The following is a 22,160-nucleotide window of genomic DNA, read 5'->3' on the forward strand; positions in this document are numbered from 1 at the left end:
CAAACACGGCTGGTCCCAGAGATTGGAGCCAATGGTGAGAGCTGAGGCCGCAGAATCAGTGAGTCGATCTGAGCTTTTCCCCTTTTATATTTACCGAAGCGACAAGAAGGTCGTATTTTTCATCCAGAAAAGCCAGGGGGTCCAGAGCTCAGAGGAGCTCTCGGGGTGGAATGGAAGCGCCTTTGGCATCTCTGACCACGTGCCGGGGTGGCATCCTGCATCACTAACCAGGGGTCTCTGTCCTTCCGCGCAGAAGTGCATTCGATTTAACCCCGATGCGACGGTGTGGGTTGCGAAGCAGCGGATTCTGTGCTCGTTGAACCAGAGCCTGAAGGACGTCCTGAACTACGGGCTGTTCCAGCCGGCGAGCGACGGGCGAGACGGCAAGTTCTTGGACGAGGAACGGCTTCTGCGCGCGTACCCGCAGCCCGCGGGCAGGGGCATCCCCTCCCTGGAGGTACTGGTCACCGCCTCAGAGCCTGGGCGTGATGGTGGAGGGAGGACCTTGCCCCAGTTCCACATTTGCTTCGGACTGGGAAATCACTCTTAGCTCAAAACATTGCATTCTCAAGGTCGCAGCAGGTATTGTCCTGATTTGCGGACCAGGGTGCAATTTTTAGCCATTTGTTCTCCTGCTGTGGATTGGATGAACTTGTTGGAGGGACATCTTGGTGTGAGCGGACCATGGGTCTGACTCAGGCTTGCGTCACCTGGAGCTGTGAGCCCTGGGGACGCAGAATGGGGTTTGCTTCTACCTCCCTGAATCTCCCCCGACACCCCGCCCTTGGGCTCAGGGTGACCCGTGGCCATCCAGCTGTTGTCAGAAGCATGACTCCCGGGAATGACCTGTGGGTTCTTTGAGCCGCTGTGGCCAGTCACGTGCTCTTGGGCTGCCTCGTGAAGTGGTGGGTGCATACACCCGGCAGCCTTACATCCACGGAACGTGTGTCCCCCGGCTCTGCCCTGGGGAGCCCGGGCTTGCTGCACCCTGAGTTTACGTATGGTATTTCCACATGGTATATTTTTATTTATTTTTATTTATTTATTTATTTATTTATTTATTTATTTATTTATTTATTTTGCGGTACGCGGGCCTCTCACTGTTGTGGCCTCTCCCGTTGCGGAGCACAGGCTCCGGACGCGCAGGCTCAGCGGCCATGGCTCACGGGCCCAGCCGCTCCGCGGCATGTGGGATCTTCCCGGACCGGGGCACAAACCCGTGTCCCCTGCATCGGCAGGCGGACTCACAACCACTGTGCCACCAGGGAAGCCCCACATGGTATATTTTTAAATTAATTTTTAAGCAACTATACTCCAATAAAAACGAATAAAAAATTTTCATTGGCGCATAGTTGATTTACAATGTTGTGCTAGTTTCAGGTGCACAGCAAAGTGAATTAGTTATCCGTCTACATACAGTCACTCTTTTTCAGGTTTATTTCCCATATAGGTCATTACAGAATATTGAGTAGAGTTCCCCGTGCTGTGCAGTAGGTCCTTGTTGGTTATCTGTTTTATATACAGTAGTGCGTATATGTCAATCCCAATCTCCCAGTTTATCCCTCCTCCCCCGCCCCACAATTATTAAGACAGCGACACTAGTAGGTGGAAATGTGGTCGTTTCTACCGTGACCCCACACGTCACTATTATTATCAAGTGATCGCATTCGTTTCAGCTTAGTCAACAGTGAGAGCCTGTGAGGGTGGCGTCATGGGTGGCATCTGGGCCCTCGAAGGGGGTTGGTCTGAAGTCAGAGACATCTTGGACCACGGCAGCCCCTCATCTGCACATTCCCAGGTCTGACAGTGACTTTGAAGCTGAGGTTCTGAGACCCCCAACATGTGTTGGACCAAGGAGAAGGGTTTCCGTCAGGAAAAGCTGGGATGCCCTTGGGGAGTCAAGTGGTTCCCTGTTCTGGCCTCAGTTTGCTCACCTGTGAACTGGGCGTCCATTGAAAAACCCCTTGTCAGGGGCCTGCTCACAGCCTGCCCCTTTCTCGGCATGGCCCACGTGCATGGGACAGTCAAGAATCTGGTCTGATGGAGCTTACAATCCTGTAGATGACAGGCCAGGAACAGTAAACAAACAGCTCATTTGGGGGCTGATAATTTCTATAAAGACAGTAAAACAGGGCAAGAACAGGCAGTCCGGAGCCTACCCTTGATCGGAAAGCATCTTGGAGGAGGCGACATGGGCCCGTCCCCCAGCCCCCGAGAACCGAACAAGAGGAGGCCTGGGAGAGCCCGGTGGGACCTGGGCAGGGCTGTGCCCTGCCTTTCAGGGCAGCCGGCACGCGTGTCCTTCTGCTGTCCCATCCAGGGACTCATGGCAGCCGCGGCTGAGAGGCGAGCACGTGAGCATTCGTTGCCCCATGTGGCTGGGTGGTCTGTGACATCAGATGGACTTGGTCCAGTCCTGGTCACTGTGGGACCCTACCTGCCACCCCACAGCCTCTCTGAGCCTCAGATTCCCAGCTTTGAAATCGGGGAACATTACTACCGTCTTCTCGGTGGCTGTGAGGCTCGGGTGAGCTACTCCTTGGGACAGTGATCTTAGCATAAGGGCTGGGGATGGGCGAGCACCTGCGTTGGTGGGTGCTGTAGCTGCTCTTGCCATCAGCTCTCATTGCCATGAAGGAGCCACTTACACGTGTGTTCGTGCCTCTGCTTGGACCACCATCCTGCCAGGTGGTCCGCTGTGTGGGGCTGAGCCTGGCCTGGAGGTGGACCCGCCAGGGGCAGCCTGGATCTGAGCTCTTTGCCTTGGATCGTGGCCGTAAAACACGGTTGGCTACGTATGAAACACAGAGAAAAGAGCAAGAAAAGGATGTGTGTTTCTGAGCCTACATCCCTCTAGCCACAAGCCGTAAACATTTATGACTGTGGAAGTAGACATTCTCCTCCATGTGCCTCCTCCATGTGTCCCCCTCCTGCCAAGAGATGTTGTCGACCCCAGCATATTTCTTTTTATAACTGAAAAAGCACCCATGGACTTGAATTCCTACAGATCCGTCAAGTTAGCAAACTCTGTTACATCCCCTCACGTCACTCTCAGTGGTTTCTGAAGCCTCAGAGCCGTGACGCATGAAGATAAGCAATAGGGAGTTTCACGGCCGTGCCCAGAATGTGCTCTCCTGGTTGAATCTAGAATCTGAGGGCTAGAGTCCTAAAACGGCCTGCGTCTCCTCCTGCCAGGTCAGTTCGAGAAGGCGGACGCTTACCGTTGGCGACGGTGCACGTGATCCAGGAACTGGGTGCGGCCTGCGTTTCACGGGACTTTCTGATTTCACTGGTTTATTTCGGCACCTAAAAAAATTATCAAGTTTTGGTCTGTGGCACTGAGGGATTTTGTCTGTTGTGGGATTGCTCTTTTGTTTGGAGTGGAGGGGAGGAGACGATAAGGTGGTCGCTCTGGAAACTTCACATGGGGTGAGACTTTCAGGGTTAGGTCACCCCCTGCTCTGCACCCTTTGTGTCACGCCTGTGCTTCTTTAAACTCCTCGGAGTGGGAGGGAATCAAGGGAAGCTGGGGAGGGAAGGGTAAGACAGCGTCTGCCCAGCACCGGCTCTGTGCCAGGAAGCTCACATTCAATCCTCGGGGCACCCTGGGAGCTCTGTGATCCCCGTGCGACAGACAAGGAAACAGAGTCTGAGATGGGGCAGGTGTCCAGCCCAGTCTCGGCTGCTAGCGAAACGGAGCAGGACCCTATGGGCCTTCCCTCCCCGCCGTGTCCTCCGCCTGCCTTTTGTCTGTGGAAACACTTTAATCAAAGAATATGTTTGGGCTTCCCTGGTGGCGCAGTGGTTGAGTCCGCCTGCCGATGCATGGGACACGGGTTCGTGCCCCGGTCCGGGAAGATCCCACATGCCGCGGAGCGGCTGGGCCCGTGAGCCATGGCCGCTGAGCCTGCGCGTCTGGGGCCTGTGCTCCGCAACGGGAGAGACCACAACAGTGAGAGGCCCGCGTACCGCAAGAAAAAAAAAAGAATGTGTTTAATCAGAGAAGTGAGAAAATGCAGAAACAAAGGAAAACAGTCAAAGGAGACCAAATAATAATAGTTTAGTCATTAAGCATAGTCAAGGACCTTTAGTTCCTCCTCAAGGGCTCCAGATAATATTCTGAGCCGTATCCTGTGAGCTGTCTTACAGATACTGAAACCCCTACCAGGTGGAAGCAGTTAAGTGCATGATGACCAGACTGTAGCCAGGACATAAGCTGCCACAGTTCCGAGAACTGGCCTCAAAGAAATGGGAACAAACCAACCCTGGAACTGAGGCTAACAGGACCTAAAGCAATCAAGATGCCGCTGGTCAGAGTACCGATGACCAATCTCAAGATGACTGCCAGAGCTGACCGTGCTGTGTCTGCATGAAGCCCCCTCCCTCTGTCTATAAAAGCTCTAGCCCACTGACTGTCAGTGGAGGGGCATTGGCCTTTGGACGGGAGTCCACCCTCCCTTGCCTCCAGGCTGCCAGCATCAACATAAGGCAAACTCGCCTTTCCACCAACCTGGCCTCTTTATTGGCTTTTGAGCGGCGAGCAGCCGGACCCCACTTTCCGTTACCCTAGGGCAGTGGGGGGTCTGGAGTTGGAGCTGTGTCTCAGCTCAGAGTCCCAGTGACTCCCAAGCTGCCAGCCTCCTTCCCAAACCCGCCACACTGCATGTACTACAGAGGCAGCCAGGGCACCCAGGAGAAGGAACAGGGCATCGGGTGAAAGGCGCTGGGGATTCGGAAGCAGCCTGCGGCCCCAGTGCACCCTCCCGGGCGCCATCACTCTACCTGAGCAAGGTAGACTTACTCAGCAAGCCCCTCTGTTTCCATGACGTCTCTGCCAGGTTAGAGGAGGTGCCGTGCCATTTGAAGGAGTGAGTCTGAGCCCCAGAGTCCCAGGCAGAGGTTGTGGGCTGAGGGCAGGTGGCTTTGCCAGGCTGGGGCTTTTCTTGAGTGTGTTTAATAAAGGTTGACGATGTCGAAGACAGAGCCCACGTGAGAAGCGGGTCCTGATTTGCTGCCATGCTGACGATGCAGAGGAGAGCAGAGCACATCAGCTCCTGAGTCTGGGTTGCTCTCATTTCTTTTTGTGACTTTCCAGCCAAAACGGCGGCAGCATCTCTGCAGAAGTTACCCTTACGGTGTTGTAGGCTCTGTGCTGCGAACGCAAGTAGTTTATTTAACACAGAAGGGTTTGCTAGGGAGCCCCCGCCCCGGGTGAAATACCCACGGACAAGGCAGGTGTTTCCTCTGAACGGCTGCGTGAAATATTTACCTGGTTTTCTTTTTTTCCTGTTTGTGTCAGTTTCGCTACAAGAAGCGGGTGTATAGACAATCCAATCTGGATGAGAAACAGTTGGCCAAGCTGCACACGAAGGTAAGCGAGGACTGGTTGTGTCGAGCCTTGGTGTTCGTTTCTGCGTCATCATCTCAGAGATCGGGGGAGCTCTTGGGCAGAGGGTTCTCCTTCCTGTGAGACGCTGAGGCCCCTGCTGCCGCCAGAGCCCTGTTAAACACCACCATCGTCTCCTCCCGTGTGATGCAAACGCAGTCGATGCCTGCACGTAAGGGAACTAATATCCCTGAGAGTGGAGATTGGGGCCCTGCTTTCTACTCACCTCCTCCTGGCTGTTTCTGGGAAGACGGGTGGCCGTTCCCTCTGGGCCTTCACTGCCGAAACCGGGGACCACACTGAAGTAGGTGTCTGGTGCCGCCACTCTCGTGATTAAGGTGCTGTTTACATAAACTGCATGGAGGTAAGACGCACAAGGGAAGCAGGGGAGAAGGAGAGAGTTAAGGAGCGAGCTGTGGGCTGTGTTCCAGGCACACCTGCGCTCCGTCAGGGATGCTGTACCTGTCCAGGGCGTGCAGGAGCTGGAGCGTGCGGTGGGCACCTCGCTCAGCACGGAGGAGGATGTGTGATACCCAAGGATGCTCTCAGATGCCCTCCTCCAGGTCCGGCCCCTCCCCGGAGAGCCTGGAGCATTCCCTGCAGAGCACAGGGAGAGCCAGAGTCAGGACGGGTGCCCGTTCAGCTTACTTAAACCAGCCCTGATCTGCCCAGGTGAGCTCACCTGCAGCCGTGAGTCCACAGAGAGCATCCCCAACCTCTGGGGTCCCCTTGCTTTTGTTTCATCCCCCCATTCATATCAGGATGGACCTGTGGATTTTCATCGTGTTCAGTGGGTTATAATATGCCATCCTCATTATTTATTTTTGTGCCCAAGTTGTCCGGATGTGGCCGGTGGCCCTTCTGCCTGGCTCTCCTCCCTCTGGCGCTGTCCCCACCATCCTTTGAGTACTGACGGCTTTTCTAGGCACAAGACGGTCAGGTTGCTCTTGCACTCCCCCTGCCCAGCCCTGGAATCTGCCCACACAGGGGTATTTAGATTCCAAGTCTGGGCACTTCGGGTTCTTTTGATGACTCTCTGATGTGTACATGAAAATGTGTCTGTGCATTTAAAATAATGTCGATTAGTAAGTAGCAATGAAGGTGTTCAGTGAAACCAAGAGTATCCTGTGTCCTTGAGCATGTGTTAGTGTTTAGTCCCAGAATGTACAGAAAGCATCCAGGTGGAGATCCGTGGGCTGAAGGGTCCAGGGGTTGGTTTCAGGGTGACTGGGGAGGGGTGTGGAGTGCGGGTGGAAAACTGGGCCAGTGAGAGCATTAGATTCATCTGACAGAGGCATCTCAGATGCTGTGATTACCATCAAATAGCCCAGGCTATCTGCTAGATGGACAGAAAATTATTATTTTCCTTGCAGATGAGTCTGGGTACCTGGTCAGTGTTGAGCCCCTGGTCATTTTGGTCTCACGAGGAGTGACTGACTCCCTCACCTTGAATCGCTCGGTGACCCAAGCATCCATGTGTCCACCTGCAGGTCACGGGATTAGCCACGAGTGGGTTAAGCTGAGTGAGCAGTGCCCTTCTGCTGTCCATAGGAGCCACTGCGTTAGAGATTAGGAAACACAAATACCAATCCTCGGGCCTCGCTCGAAAGAGGATGGAGTCAGAAGACCTGGGCTGCACCCTGGAAAGCGTAGTTTTTCAAAGTGGTTCAGGCGGCTCATCCTTTTGAAAGTGAAGGAACATCCTGTGGCTCTCGGCAAGCACAGAGGTCGGTGGGGGATTTCTAGAACATTCATCCAGGACAGGCCAATTGCGTTTGCCATGTGCTGGGCTCCGGGCTTGGCCCCGGGGTTCCAGATGCAGAAGGATGCTGCCTGGCGAGCCTGGGGACTGCAGCAGGGCCCCATCAAGGGGCAGCTCTCCTCCCTGCAAAGGCGGCCAGCCAGGGTGCACCCCGTAAGGAGCCTTCCTGTAGCCTGAAGAGACGTTTCTCTGTAAGACCAATTTTGCTTTTCTCTTTAGACCAACCTGAAAAAATGCATGGATTACATCCAGCATCGTTCGGTGGAGAAGGTCGTCAAGATGCTGGAACGAGGCCTGGATCCGAATTTCCACGACCTGGAGACGGGAGGTAGGGGCTGGTTGGAGACACTTGAGGAAACCCCGCTGGAACGTGGGTTCGGGGAGGAAAGGTGATTCTGTTGTTCGGATTACACGTGCGTAGGCAGCATCACGCTTTACTTGGTTTTAAAAGTGCTTTCGCCCTCCTCCGGGAGCCTGTGTTAGCGGCGTGGAATCGCCAGCATCCGGGAGGTGCCTGGCGAGTGGTAGGTGCTCAGTACGTACCTGAGTTGAAGGAGAGAATGAGTGAATGAATGAATGACAACACAGAACAGCCGTCTCATGCCAGCCCTGGGAGACGCACATGCACCCGCATGTGCCTAGCTCCCCCTGCTGGAAACCAAGTCCCTGCGCGTGGGACCTCAGATCACGCGTGGGATGAAACGGTACAGGGCTCTCATCCTCTGCCCCGCTGACACGGGGGCCGGAGGATCCTTTCTGTTTCTTACCAGTTCCAAATGGGCATTAACTTTTGTTTAATCTTATCTCTTCTCTTTTTGTTTCCAGTTTTATGGAAATACAGTTGACGCAAAACATTGTATTAATTTTCAGCGTACAATGTAACGATTTGGTATACGGATATACTGGGAAATGATCACCACGATATGTTTCGTGAACATCCGTCACCACTCATAGTTACACATTTTTTTTTATGATGAGAACTTTTAGGATCTACTCTCTTAGCCACTTTTAAATATACAACACAGTATTATTAACCGCAGTCGCCATGCTGTACACAACATCCCTAGGACTTACTTATCTCATAACTGGAAGCTTGGACCTTTTGAACCCCTCCACCCATTCCACCCACCCCACTTCCTGCCTCTGGTGACCACCAGTCTTTTTCTCTGGGTTCAGTTGTTTTAGATTCCACGTGTAAGCGAGATCATACAGATTTGTCTTTCTCCGTCTGACTTATTTCACATAGCATTACGCCCTCAAGGTCCATCCACGTTCTTGCAAATGGCGGGATTTCTTTCTTTTTCATGGATGAATGATGCTCCATGCTGGGGCTGGACAGTCCTTTATGCTGGGGGCTGTCCTGTGCACTGTAGGATGTGTACGGCATCCCTGACCCTCACCCACAAATGCCAGTAACACCCCCGAGTTGTGGCCGCCAAAGATGCCCCCAGACATTGCACAGTGTCCCCTGGCGGGGGGAGGCACCGGCATCCCAGGTGAGAGCCCTGTGCCCAGGGGACACGTGAACTCGACCAGCTGAGGTGAGGCTGTCGTGAGAGCCGAGAGCGGCTCAGGTGAGGGTCTCCATGGCAACTGGGAGCGTTCATCCGGGCAAGCGGGTAATGCTTAGCAGAGAGCGTTTACCTTGGACTCAGCGAGCGGGGCCTCCCTCCCCCTCTCCTCCTGGGTCGGGCAGGTCCTCCCTGTGCCAATGTCACGTATATGTGTCCCACCTCACAGCTGCTGAACCCACGACAGGTGCGTCAGCTGAAGGAGGGAGCTTTCTCGTCACTTGTGGGGACTCCAAAGCTGGGGCAGGACCTGCACGCATACTCCTGCAGCCGTGCACGTCCCCGTCTGCACACAGGTGGCCGTGCTGTAATCACGGTCGACTCCTGTCTCCTGAATTTAACTGAGCAACGTGAGAACGTGCTGGCTTATCGGGGACACAGCTTCAGTGCTCGAGATGCCCGGGGACGGGACAGGCCTGGATAGGGACAGGAGAGCACAGGCCTGGAGGGGGGACAAGCGCAGAGGCCTGCGTGAAGGTGAGGCGGGCAGCAGCCCAGGCAGACACTTGGTGAGACAGGAAGCTGGGGGTCTGTGCGCCGGGAGCTGGGGCGGGGTGCCGTGGGCAAGCAGGCTCCCGGGCATCCTGAATGGTGGATGGAGCACAAGGCAGAGGCGGGCCCTGCCGTGCCTGTGCGGGGCTGACCTTCTGAGGTCAGGAGTGATGGGGCAAGACCCCAGGGCTGGGGAGAAGGGCCTGTAGCAGGTGGTGGGTCAGGGGGCACGGGCGTCTGCAGAGAGTCTGGACGGGGAGCGGGGCAGCTGCAGGGTTAGACGTTCGGTCTGCGGGGGAAGCACCTTGGGGGGGTGTGTAGCTGAGCAGAGGGTCTGAGCACCAGGGCGGGGGGGGCACACGGTGGGCACGTGCTGGTCCTGGCCCCGTGGTCAGCCCCTGTCACCCAGGCTGGCCCCCAGCTCGTTGGGCGGGGGGTGGGTGGGTACCGTCCATCACTGTAGTGTAGCTCCCAGCACTTGGGCTCAGACCGCACATGGGCCTGTGGATTCCTGAGCAGGGACAGTGGCAGAGCTGAGCCAGGCCCGGGGTCTGTGGTCCTCGGGCAGCTTCCGGCCTGGGCTCCCGCTGGCCTGGCCGCATCCGTGGCTGTCTCCCGATGATTCCCCGGGCTGGACACCGCCCCTCCTGCTCCCCCCTCCCCGTCATGAAGCAGGCCTGCTTCACTGGCGGTGGTGTGGCTGGATTCCAAGAGTTTGGATCGACTGTTATTCCAGAGCCGACCCTAACTGAGCTTCTAAAAACACATCAGCACAGACCCTAGATTATTTCAAAACGGGGGTCAGCGGTCATTTCTCGTGGCCCCGCCTGTAGTTAGAAACGCTGTCCTGGTGGTGGTGGATGGCGTCATCGTCAGAGCAGATGCAGTGGAGCCTCGGGGACCCGGGAAGGAGAGAGACGGAGGCAGCATGTCATCCACTGTCCTCAGACCTGGGATAGACTCGACCCGGGAGCAGCGACCTGTGGAGAAGGTGGCGTGGGGTGAAATGAACGCCGGGATTTCCTGAACTATCCCCGTGACCACGGCCTCTGGGCTCACTGATCAGGAAGAACTGACTCTGAGAAAAGAAACGGAAACCTGTTTTCCCCTGAAATCCGTGTAAACTGGCATCTGACAAAGCACAGAATTCAGGACAGGTGTTCCAGGGAAGGCTGAGACCAGGCTCCGACCCCATCCGACTGGGGACCGGCAGTGGGACGCCCGCCTCCCAGGCAGACAGCTCTTGTACAGGACTTCCCGGATCTCAGCCAATAACTAACAGTACTCTGAAGGTTTTGGTTGGATTCTTTTTTTTTTTGGGTGGCGGGGGTCTGGGCAGATCAATTATAAATTATTATTTATTTTCAGTTTTAACATTTAAAGCAGAATTACTGAACAGCTCTCACATGGTGGCCGCCGAGTGGTAATTTTCTACATCAGTTTTATGTCTTACAGCTAATATTCTCTGTAAGGCGGAACTTTCCCTCCCCTCACCCCACTCCCGTATTTTTGAAACTAGACTTCATTTTTTAGAGTAGTTTTAGGTTTACAGAAAATGGAATGGCAAGAGTAGGGGGTCCTGTATAACCAGCCACCCCCAGGCTCCCCCGCTACTGACATCTTATATCAGTGTGGCCATTTTTACGCCGATGAATGTACATTGACACATTATTATCAACTCAAGGCCACTTTTCTTTTCAGTTGGGGTGTAGTTGTTTTACAGTGTTGTGTTAGTTTCTGCTGTACAGCGAAGTGAAGCAGAGTTCCCTGTGCTCTACAGCAGGTTCTCATTATTTATCTGTTTTATACATATTAGTGTATATATGTCCATCTCCATCTCCCAATTCATCCCACCCCTCCTTTCCCCCCTTGGTGTCCATACGTTTGTTCTCTACATCTGTGTCTCTATTTCTGCCTTGCAAACCAGTTCATCTGTACCGTTTTCCTAGATTCCATGAATATGCGTTAATATATGATACTTGTCTTCCTGACCAAGAGACTGTCGTACAGAGTGAAGTAAGTCAGAAAGTGAAATCAAGTCCACTTTTACATCAGTGTTCGCTCAGTGCTGTACATTCCGTGGGTTTAGACAGATGTATAAGGACATATATCCACCATCATGCAGGCTAGGTTTCCTGCCCTGAAAATCCTCCGTGCTCTGCCTGTTCGTCCCTCCCTCCCACTAACCCCCGGCAGCCACTGATCTTTTCACTGTCTCCGTAGTTTGGCTTTTTCCAGGATGTCATATGGTTGGAATCACATACTGTGTGGCCTTTTCAGATTGCCTTCTTTCACTTACAAATATGCACTTATGTTTCCTCCCTGATTTTCATGGTTTGATAGCTCATTTTTTATATGGAAGTAGAGTTGATGTACAGTGTTGCGCCAGTCTCTGCTGTACAGCAAAGTGATTCAGTTATACACAGAGACGTTCTATTTTTATATTCTTTTCCATGATGGTTTATCCCAGGAGGTTGGATATAGTTCCCTGTGCTCTACAGTAGGAGCTTGTTGTCTAGCCATCCTGTATATAATAGTTGACGTCTGCTAATCCCACACTCCCAGGCTTTCCCTCCCTCATTTCTTTCTAGCTCCAAAGAATATTCCATTGTGTGGATGGACCACGGTTTATATATCCATCCACCTACTGAGGTGCATCTTGGCGGCTTCCAAATTTTGGTGATTATGCTTAAAGTTGCTGTAAACCTCCGTGCAGGGTTCTGTGTGGACAAAATTGACGGTGATCAAACATGATGTTTTTTTTCTTTAAGACAAAGGAATATTTACAACGAGCAGAAAGGGTGAAGGATGTAGTGGATACGGAAAGTTCTGAACCGGAAGCTGAGGGTGGACCTGAGATTCTGCTGCAGGTCAGCGCCTCGTCCAGCATCACTGCTCCACTCTCCACACGTAGAGAATTTTCACTCACATCCCCAGCTGAGAAGCAGACCGTCCTGGTTAAGAGGCAGGGAAAATGGGGACCAAGGGCAACACGTGAAATGAGAAAAGCGAACGATGGGGTGGACATTCTTGGAAACAAACTAAGTCATGGGCAGTTCCCCGGACAAGGGCGTATAGTGACCCAGTTACCAACGGAGAAAATACCAGGAGAGGATGTAACACAGGCTGCACCGAGAGGCCAGCGCCTTAACGTCTGGGGGACAAGCACGCGACTTCCCTCTCGCCTCTGTCCGCTCCGTAGGGTGGCGGTCCCCGCAGGGTGGGGACGTGTGAGCGTTGGGTGAGGAGCATGTGAGTGTCCCCGTGTGCAGCGGCTCATGCTTGGTGAGGTCTCCAGAACGTGCCTGTCATGTCAGTGGCGCAATGGAGACTCAGTACGTGTTGTTTTCTCCTGGCTGTGGACCCAGAGGGAGGAAAACGGGGTTGATTTGGTGGCCGCCCCCAGGTGATAGGCGGTGTGACCAACTTGTCCCAGTTTTCTAGGGACAGCTCTGGTTTTCACACTGAGGGTCCCCGTCTGGGAAGCCCCTTGGCCCCGGACACGCTGGCGCCCTCGGCCCGTCGCCTGAGAAGTGATGGGGGACACTTCATAGTGACAGCCGAGGTCAAACAAGAACCTCCTGGGGCCCGATGGTGTGCGCAGGGCGTGGTAGGCCTGTCTCCCTCTGTCCTCGGGCTCCCACGAAGCAGGGCGTCTGCGAGGCCAGCATCCCTGGAGGAGCGGGGGCTCCGAGAGCGGAGGCCGGGCGCCAGGTCGCCTTGAGGCCGGGGGGGTGGGTGGGCAGAGGCCGGCTTGCTTGCCCTTGCTTTCCAGGCTCTCACCCGGGGTGGAAGGGAAGCGGGGTCGGCTGCGGGCCCCCTTCTCCCGTGCCGTGGCTGCTGGGATGTGGCCGAGGCCGTGGTGGACACAGAGGGTCCGGGACTGGAGGGCCTGTGGTCGCCAAGCTCCTGGGTGGAGTCTCCTGCTGCAGTGCCAGGCCGGCCCAAGGGGGCAAGAGCCGCCCCCACCCCCGTTACTCCAGACACTGCCCTGCTGTCCTCAGCGGCTCTGCCAGCCCCAGGCTGTGCCCGTGTCCTAGCAGCTCCACCCGGAGTTCTGTGACTTTCTTAAAAGCCACCTGGTAATCGGCAGAATCTGGCTGAGAACCAGACTTCACGTCCCAAGCGGAGAGCTGAAAGCAGCTTCCTTCCTAAGTGCAGGAAATGCCGTGATGCTCCCACCTGAGCTGCATCCCTGCACTGGGGCTGCGTGGTCCTCAGGCGCCCCTGGGCTGAGCTCGGGAACCCGAGTGGGGCGAAGCATACCTTCTGGCCTGAGGGACGCACAGAAGATAATTAAATCCTGGAGGAATGACCTGTCAGTGAAAACAAAGCAGGCCGTGTTAGTCAGACCTTCTAGTGCCTTTTCTGATGGAAATTTGGTCAGGTAATGATGCCAGTAGCAGAAAGAAGCAGACTGTCTGCCAGGCTCGTCTCCTGTTTCAGCTGGAACCTCTGGGAGAAGATGGATGGTGTTTCGAGCCCTGAAAGGGAACTAAAACTAACAACTCGAGCAAAACTTGGGGCTTCTGTCTTGCACCGTCTTCCCAAACTTGAAAGAAGTCCAGGCACAACAGAGGCAGGGCTGTAATAAAGCTAGAAACGTCTCTCAGCCCTTGAAGCAGGTCGATCAGAAGTAGAAATTGAGTACGCGTTGATGGGACTGTTTGCAGAGCCCCTGTTGTGAGTCGGGGCTTTGTTTCTGAGATCCAGTGACTACGTCAGCTTCCAGGCGGTGATAGGGCAGCAGCTCGTCATCCAGGCCGAGATGTGTCTGTTTCTGCCACACGCCCCCGCAGCCGGGCTCCCGGGGAGCCCCCTGCCCAGCTCCCACACGGCCCAACTAGAAGGCTTCTCGGACACTGGATTGCTCTCTACTGATGGCGCTCCTTTGGTCCAGATCCTACAGTCTCCTCGTAGCCCCTGAGCGAGTCCCTGTGTGAAATTCCCCAGGAATAGCACCTCGGGGACACAGCCCTGGGACCTCGTAAACACCAGTCTGCAGGGGGTCCAAGACGCACGGAGTACCCAGTGCCAGTGGTTAGCTTGAGGGCTGCCGAGCCAGTGACCACAGACGTCTGGGTGCCTTTGGCTTGCTGGGTGCAGTTTCTGGTACAGAGAGACCTGTTTTTAAGTGAGAGCTCCACACAGCATATTCGATCATTGACGACTTTTTCTTATGTGTAATCTGCCGTGTTTCAGAAAGGATCATAGGTGACGCATACAGGTGCGTGTGGTCCAGGAAGATGCAACGCATTAACTGAGAACTTGAGGTAGTAGGGAAAAGGGCGGTGATGTCGCGGCAGAGACGGGGCCCCCGGGGGTGAGCCTTGGCTTTGGGGACGGTGGCAGAGCCGGCCGGAGTGGGAGGGGGATGTCAGTCAGGTGACCCATGACAGGCACACACAGTCTTGGGTAGGTGGTGTCCCCAGGGGGCCACGTGGGGACAGCCAACAGAAGCATTTTTACATGAAATCGTCAGCCGAAACATGAACCTTGGGGTGGGTTTATCACAGCTCTTTTAAATGATTACTTTACAGCAGTTTTAGACTTACAGGATGTGTCCCCCTCCATGCCCCACACCCATTTCTCCCCATCACCGTCTTACGTGAGTAGCGTACGTTTGTTATGATTAATGAACCAATATTGATGTGTTATAATTAACTCACGCCCATGCTTTCGTTCATAGTTACTGAAGGTCCGTCTTCTGTTCCAGGATCCCTCATGACAGGTAGCCCTCCCGTCTCCGTAGGCCCCTCTTGGCTGTGACAGTTTCTAGGGCTTTCCTTGCTTTTGATGACCTTGGCAGTTTTGGGAGCTGGTGCGGTGTTTCATAGCACGTCCCTCTGCTGAGGCTTGTTTCAGGTTCAGGTCATGATTAGATGGGGGTGGTATGTGGGTTTGGGAAGAAGGCTGCAGAGGCAGGTGCCCTTCTCATCGCACCGTATCAAGGGCACGCCTCTCACTGTGGTGTGGACCTTGCTCCCCTGGCTGAGGTGTGCTTCTCAGGCTTCCCACCGTAGTGAACTCTTTTCCCCCCTTTATGGACTGTCCTCTTCGGAAGGAAGTCACTAAACCCAGCCCACACTTAAAGATGAGCAGTTCCGTTCCACCTCCTGGACGGCAGTGTAGCTCCGTAAATTACCTGGAATTCTTCTGCAGAGGAAAGGATTCATTTATTTATGTAGTTATTTTTACCAGTGTGGACTCGTGGATGTTTAATGTACACCTTGCGTTATAATACAGCGCCACTTGACATATTTTGTTGTTCAAATGGCTCCAGCTTCGGCCATTGGGAGCTCTTTCACTTGGCTACTGTGTCTTTTTCTTTTTTTTTTAATAGAAGTGTTACTTCTTTTTTTTAAACAATATTTATTTATTTATTATTTGTTTACTTATTTATTTTGGCTGCATCAGCTCTTAGTTGCAGCACAGGGATCCTCACCGCAGCATGTGGACTTCTTAGTTGCGGCGTGCATGTGGGATCCAGTTCCCCGACCAGGGATCGAACCCGGGCCCCCTGCATTGGGAGCGTGGAGGCTTACCCACCAGACCACCGGGGAAGTTCCACCTGTGTCCTTTTGACACATACCCATCCATGTGGATGATGGCGATGATGATGGCGATGATGATTTGACCACTGTCTTGCTTCCTGGCACCGGAAGGTGTTCCAGGCTCATTCTGTATGTTTCCCGCCCCAGTCTTAGAATCTGCTGTTCCTCCCAAGTGCCCTGGAAGAGTGGTCTTAGAAACCAAGATCTGGGTGCTGGGTGTGCTCATTGCCACTGGGGAGTAGTTCCTTCTGAGCTCTCTCAGAGGAAAGAACAAGGAGATACATGTGTGTACCAGTCTATAAATGCTTCTGTGTGTAACCACCTGAATCTGTATTAAGCGAAACGTGAGTTCATACTGACCTCCCCAGTCCTAATCCATTGCCGGTGGGATCATTCTCTCCTCTCCTTGCTTTTCTGTAACGTCCCATGTAGACAGTGAGAAGCCTGGCTTCCACTCTCTGCCATCTGTGTATTTAATTGCTCAATTCCAGGGCACCTGTATAGTGGTTTCTAGATGGTTGACCTGCACCGCACAGTGGAAAGCAACTTTATCAACTAGAGAACCGTGCTTGCATGACGTTCTTTTGCCTTTTGTCTTTCAGACTCTGCTCATTCCCGCAGTTACATAGGTCAGCACTCTATTCCCCCAACTCCTCCAGTGGGGTTGTTTCTAACATTTTAATACAATTAGCCTCTTTTGTCACATTCTGCATTCTATCCTGGGGTCCCACATCTCCTAAATGAACTTTTAAGCTTTATTTTAAAAATTTGCATCCATTAAGCTTCACTCTTTGTGCTGTAGAGTTTATGATTTTGACAGATATTTAATTCTTATGCTCACCATCACAGTGTCATACAGATTAGTTTTGAAACGTTTTAATAAAATCCCCTGTGCCTTTTACCTATTCGATCCTGCCCCTCTCTGGAGCCCCGGGCAACCACTGATCTGTTTACCATCTCCATAGTTTTAAGTTTTCCAGAATATCATATCATTGGAATTATACACTGTGTAGATTTTTCGGACTGGCTTCTTTCACTTAACCACATGCATTTAAGATTTAGCTGTATCTTTTTTTTTTTTTTTTTTTTTGCGGTACGCTGGCCTCTCACTGTTGTGGCCTCTCCCGCTGTGGAGCACAGGCTCCGGACGCTCAGGCTCAGCGGCCATGGCTCACGGGCGCAGCCGCTCCGCGGCATGTGGGATCCTCCCAGACCGGGGCACGAACCTGCGTCCCCTGCATCGGCAGGCGGGCTCTCAACCACTGCGCCACCAGGGAAGCCCCTAGCTGTATCTTTTTTATGACTTGATAACACTTTCCTTTTTAATCACTAAATAATCCACTGTACGGATGTCCTGGTTTTGTTTATCTGTTCACCTATTGAAGGGCTTCTTGGTTCATATTCACCAAAAGCTGGAAGCTTTTGGTGAAAATGAACAAAACTGCTGCAAACACTTGTGTGTAGGTTGTGGCGTAGACATAAGTTTTCAGATCAGTTGTGTGAATACCAAGGAGTACAGTTGTTGGATCATATGGTGAAACATCTTTTAGTTTTGAAAGAGACTGCCAGACTGTCTTGCTAAGTGGCTGTACCGCTTTTGCCTTCCTACCAGCAGTGATGAGAGTTCTCTGTTGTTGCTCTGCATCTTTGCCAGAAGTTGGGTTTGTCAGTGTTTTGGATTCTATCCATGCTAATAGGTGTGTAGTGGGATCTCATTGTTCTAGCCTTGAATGTTTACTTGCTCAAAATGTCCTATACTTTCCAAATTCTTGGTTTGATAGGTCCCATGTGTCTGCTTCAAACCACATTAGTACCAGTGTGTCTGTGTGTGGGGTTTTTTTTGTGCCCAGGGCTTTTGTTGTAAGAAAATCACAGGCCATTGGGACTTCCCTGGTGGTGCAGTGGTTAAGAATCCGCCTGCCAACGCAGGGGACACGGGTTCGAGCCCTGGTCCGGGAAGATTCCATATGCTGCGGAGCCCGTGTGCCACAACTAGTGAGCCTGCGCTCTAGAACCCGCGAGCCACAACTACTGAGCCCGCGTGCCACAACTACTGAAGCTCGCGTGCCTAGAGCCTGTGCTCCGCAACAAGAGAAGCCACCACAGTGAGAAGCCTGCGCACCACAACGAAGAGTAGCCCCCGCTCGCCTCAACTAGAGAAAGCCCAAGTGCAGCAATGAAGACCCGACACAGCCAAAAATAAGTAAGTTAATTTAAAAAATAGTAATGCTTTTAAAAAAAAAAACAAAGGAAAATCACAGGCCATAGACCACTTCTCAGAGCTGCCCTCCTTGATTTTGCTATTGGAAGGACAAAAGTCACAACTTCTCACCCATGCCTTCTCCACAACCTGATGGACACATGGGACCGCACGTCCCATTCCCCTCATGGTTCGCGCAGCCGACACCAACAAGCCCAGGACACCTGTCTGGGAGCAAGAACCATCCACTTTTAAAAAACATTTTATGGAAGTAGAGTTGACTTACAACGTTGTGTTAATTTTTGCTGTACAGCAAAGTGATTCAGTCATACCTGTATATATATATATATATGTATATACCTTTTTTTTCTTTTAAACCCCACATTTGTTTTATTTTATTTATTTTTCTGGCTGTGTTGGGTCTTCGTTTCTGTGCGAGGGCATTCTCTAGTTGTGGCAAGCGGGGCCCACTCTTCATCGCGGTGCGCGGGCCTCTCACTGTCGCGGCCTTTCTTGTTGCGGAGCACAGGCTCCAGACGCGCAGGCTCAGTAGTTGTGGCTCACGGGCACAGTTGCTCCATGGCATGTGGGATCTTCCCAGACTAGGGCTCGAACCCGTGTCCCCTGCATTAGCAGGCAGATTCTCAACCACTGCGCCACCAGGGAAGCCCTGTATATACCTTTTCATATTCTTTTCCATGGTGGTTTACCACAGGATGTTGAATGTTGTTCCATGTGCTCTACAGCAGGACCTTGTGGTTTATCCGTCCTCTATATAATATCGATAGCTTGCATCTGCTGATCCCAAACTCCCGATACTTCTGCCCCCGCAGCCCCTCCCCCTTGGCAATCTCAAGTCTGAAGAACCATCCGCTTTTAAACTGTTTGATCTCCGAGCAGTTGCTATGCGCGTTCTACCTTCACAGGCCTAGTTCTATCTGACGTAATTCTATCAGGGGAACGGAGAACCTGCATGCGCGGCTTTCCTGGTGCTGTTGGAAATTCTGCTCATCTGGGTCCAACAAGGCCAGATCTGATAACTCTTATGAAACTCGCCAGATCACCTCTTGGTAACAGAGATTTTTATCTGGAACACGACGCCCTTGTTCTTTTCACCAGAATCTCTTCACCTTGCCTCCGTGCTTTTGTTCCCTATTGTCAAAGATTCCCCTCCCAGAAAAGAGATTCGTGTCTGCTTCTCCCTGTCAGTCTCTGACTGCAAATCTCGGCCTCGTGAACCCACTCGGGACTGTCTGCTCCGCAGCACGTCTGAGCGCCGAAGCCAGAGTCAGGGAGACTGTGAGGTCTCAGGTGGTTGAGGACTGTTCCATTTGTGGCAGGTGGTGGGAATGCAAGGATGGCTCCGCTGGCTTGTGGACCAACATGGGAGCCAGTCGCTGGAATGCTCGGGGCTGCTGACAGTTTGGGGGAAACCCACCATCGCCATCCACTCTGCTTAATGGCCTCAAAGCCCCGTGGGTCGTTTGGACGAGTCTCACGTGCTGGCCTGGGAGCTCTTCATGGGAAAGTGTCCGCCCTCGAGAGCAATGACTGTTCAGAGGAAGAGAACTGTAAATCTCCTTCTCCTTCATGGTCGGGGGTGGGTTATTAATCAGATATTCTGGTGGGTAGGGCTCCCTGTTTTAGCAGACTGGAAGGCTTTGTGATTTTGCATGATTCACTCATGACAAGATAATGAACACTGGAACACCGAATGCAGATCGATGCCAGAGGTGCTGGTGTCTCCAAACAGGTGCTGTCCATCCTGGTAAGTGGCTCCCAAGCCCACAGCCACCCACCCACCCCATTGTCTGTGATAACAGGGCAGTGAGTTACCCCCTCCTGTGCACCCTGTGACCCCGAGTGCCAGAGGTGGAGTGGAGCACCTGGTTCTCACAGTCACGTGAGCATTTACGTGGCCCAGGCGGGTTGTGTGGTTGCTGTGGACAGGTGTCAGTCGGTGAGCTGGATGGTTGGAGAGCCTTAACCTACAAGACGTTTTGGACTCACCTTCGCCGTCCTTTCATCTTACAAAGAAGGCACAGATGATCCGCTGGGGTAGAGCAGAAAACACCAAACGATCTATCTCCCCATTTAAAAACATTCTATCTATGTGTATTCTGTAATTTATTTAATATATGAGTGCCATAGGGCGTGTATTTTTTATTTAAAAGTTTTATTAAGGTATAATCGACGTACGATTAAACTTCAATTTTTGTTTTTTGTAAGGCTTTGTTGAAACATTTCACATACCATTAAATTCACCCATTTAAAGTGTGCAGTTCAGTGTCTTTAAAAACATATTCACAGGGTTGTGCACCGTCACCACTGTCTAATTTTAGAACACTCTCATCACATCAAAAAGAACCCCAGTACCCACTAGCAGTGACCCCCCTTTTCCTCCCACTCCCCACACCCCCCAGCCCCTGGCAACCACTCATCTACTTCCTGTCTCTTTGGGTTTGCCTGTTCTAGACACTTTGTAGAAATGGAATCACACAATATGTGCCCTTTTGTGTCTCGTTTCTTTCACTCAACGTAATGTTTTCAGGGTTCATCCGTGTTGCGGCATGTGTCGGCGCTTCGTCCCTTTTGACGGCCGGGTAATATTCCACTGTATCTGCTCCCCGGGTAATATTCCACTGTATCTGCTCCCCGGGTAATATTCCACTGTATCTGCTCCCCGGGTAATATTCCACTGTATCTGCTCCCCGGGTAATATTCCACTGTATCTGCTCCCCGGGTAATATTCCACTGTATCTGCTCCCCGGGTAATATTCCACTGTATCTGCTCCCCGGGTAATATTCCACTGTATCTGCTCCCCGGGTAATATTCCACTGTATCTGCTCCCCGGGTAATATTCCACTGTATCTGCTCCCCGGGTAATATTCCACTGTATCTGCTCCCCGGGTAATATTCCACTGTATCTGCTCCCCGGGTAATATTCCACTGTATCTGCTCCCCGGGTAATATTCCACTGTATCTGCTCCCCGGGTAATATTCCACTGTATCTGCTCCCCGGGTAATATTCCACTGTATCTACTCCCTGGGTAATATTCCACTGTATCTACTCCTTTTGTTTATCAGCTCATCAGTTGATGGACATTTGGAGTTGTTTCCACTTTTCGTCTGTTGTGACAATGCTGCTGTGATTATTCTGAACAGATTGTGTGGACATATGCTTTCCTGTCTCCCGGGTATATACTTGGCAGGGGGCAGGGAATTGCTGGGTCGTATAGTAGCTCCATGTTCAGCCCTTTGAGGGGCTGCCAGATAGTTTTCCAAAGAAGCTGCACCATTTTACATCCCACCAGCAGTGGATGAGAGTTCCAGTTCCTCCACAACCTCATCAACATTTACTGTTATCTTTTTTGTTTTTATTATAACCATCTTAGTGAGTATAAAGTCATATCTCATTGTGGCTTTATTTGCATTTCCCTAATGCCCAGTGATATTGGCTGGTTATTCTTTTCATGTGCTTATTAGCCATTTGTATATCTTTGGGGAAATGACTACTTGATCCTTTGCCCATATTTTGATATTATTGCCCGTATTTGTCTATTCTTGTTGAGTTGTAAGAGTTCTTTATATATTCTGGGTACAGGTTCCTTATCAGATATATGATTTGCACATATTGTCTCCCAGTCTGTGGGCTGTCTTTCCACTTTCTTGATAGTGTACTTTGATGCAGAAAAGTTTTTAATTTTGGTAACGTCGAATGGATCTATTTTTTCTTTTGTTGTTTGTGCTTTGGGTGTCATATCTAAAACAATTGCCTAACCCAAGGTCACAAGGATTTAATCCTGAGTGCTTGTGTATGAGTTTTATAGTTTTAGCTTTTACATTTAGGTCTGTGATTCATTTTGATAAGTTTTGTATATGGCGTGAGGTAGAGCTCTGACTTCATTCCTTTGCGTGTGGAAATCCAGTGGACCCAGCACCACTTGTTTAAAAGACTGTTCTTTTTCCCATGCTCGTGTATGACTCATAAATAAAGGGATAAATCCGTATGGAGGACGTAGCACCATTTTCCTTGGTTTGCTTGTTTATTGATCGCATACGTGATAAAGTGGGAGAGCTGTGCCCCAGGTCCATGCATCTCAGACCTGATGTCTATGAGTTACCTGGCAATCTTGTTAAAAGTCCGTTCTGATTGTGTAGACCTGGAGTGGGACCAGAGATTTTGCGTTTCTA

The 22,160-nt window shown here is 52.0% G+C and overlaps 1 protein-coding gene across 1 annotated transcript in view; it reads left to right on the forward strand.

Annotated features, from left to right (window-relative positions):
* SHANK2 (SH3 and multiple ankyrin repeat domains 2) overlaps window positions 1-22,160 on the forward strand; it is a 453,317-nt gene that overhangs the window by 24,201 nt on the left and 406,956 nt on the right. Inside the window, exons 2-4 of the mRNA XM_060160929.1 lie at window positions 254-457; window positions 5,300-5,371; window positions 7,368-7,476. Of these exons, the coding sequence (XP_060016912.1) occupies window positions 254-457; window positions 5,300-5,371; window positions 7,368-7,476 (385 nt within the window). The remainder of the gene's footprint in view (window positions 1-253; window positions 458-5,299; window positions 5,372-7,367; window positions 7,477-22,160) is intronic.

The sequence above is a fragment of the Lagenorhynchus albirostris genome, chromosome 9 (assembly GCF_949774975.1).
Source record: "Lagenorhynchus albirostris chromosome 9, mLagAlb1.1, whole genome shotgun sequence".
Lineage (NCBI taxonomy): Eukaryota > Metazoa > Chordata > Mammalia > Artiodactyla > Delphinidae > Lagenorhynchus > Lagenorhynchus albirostris.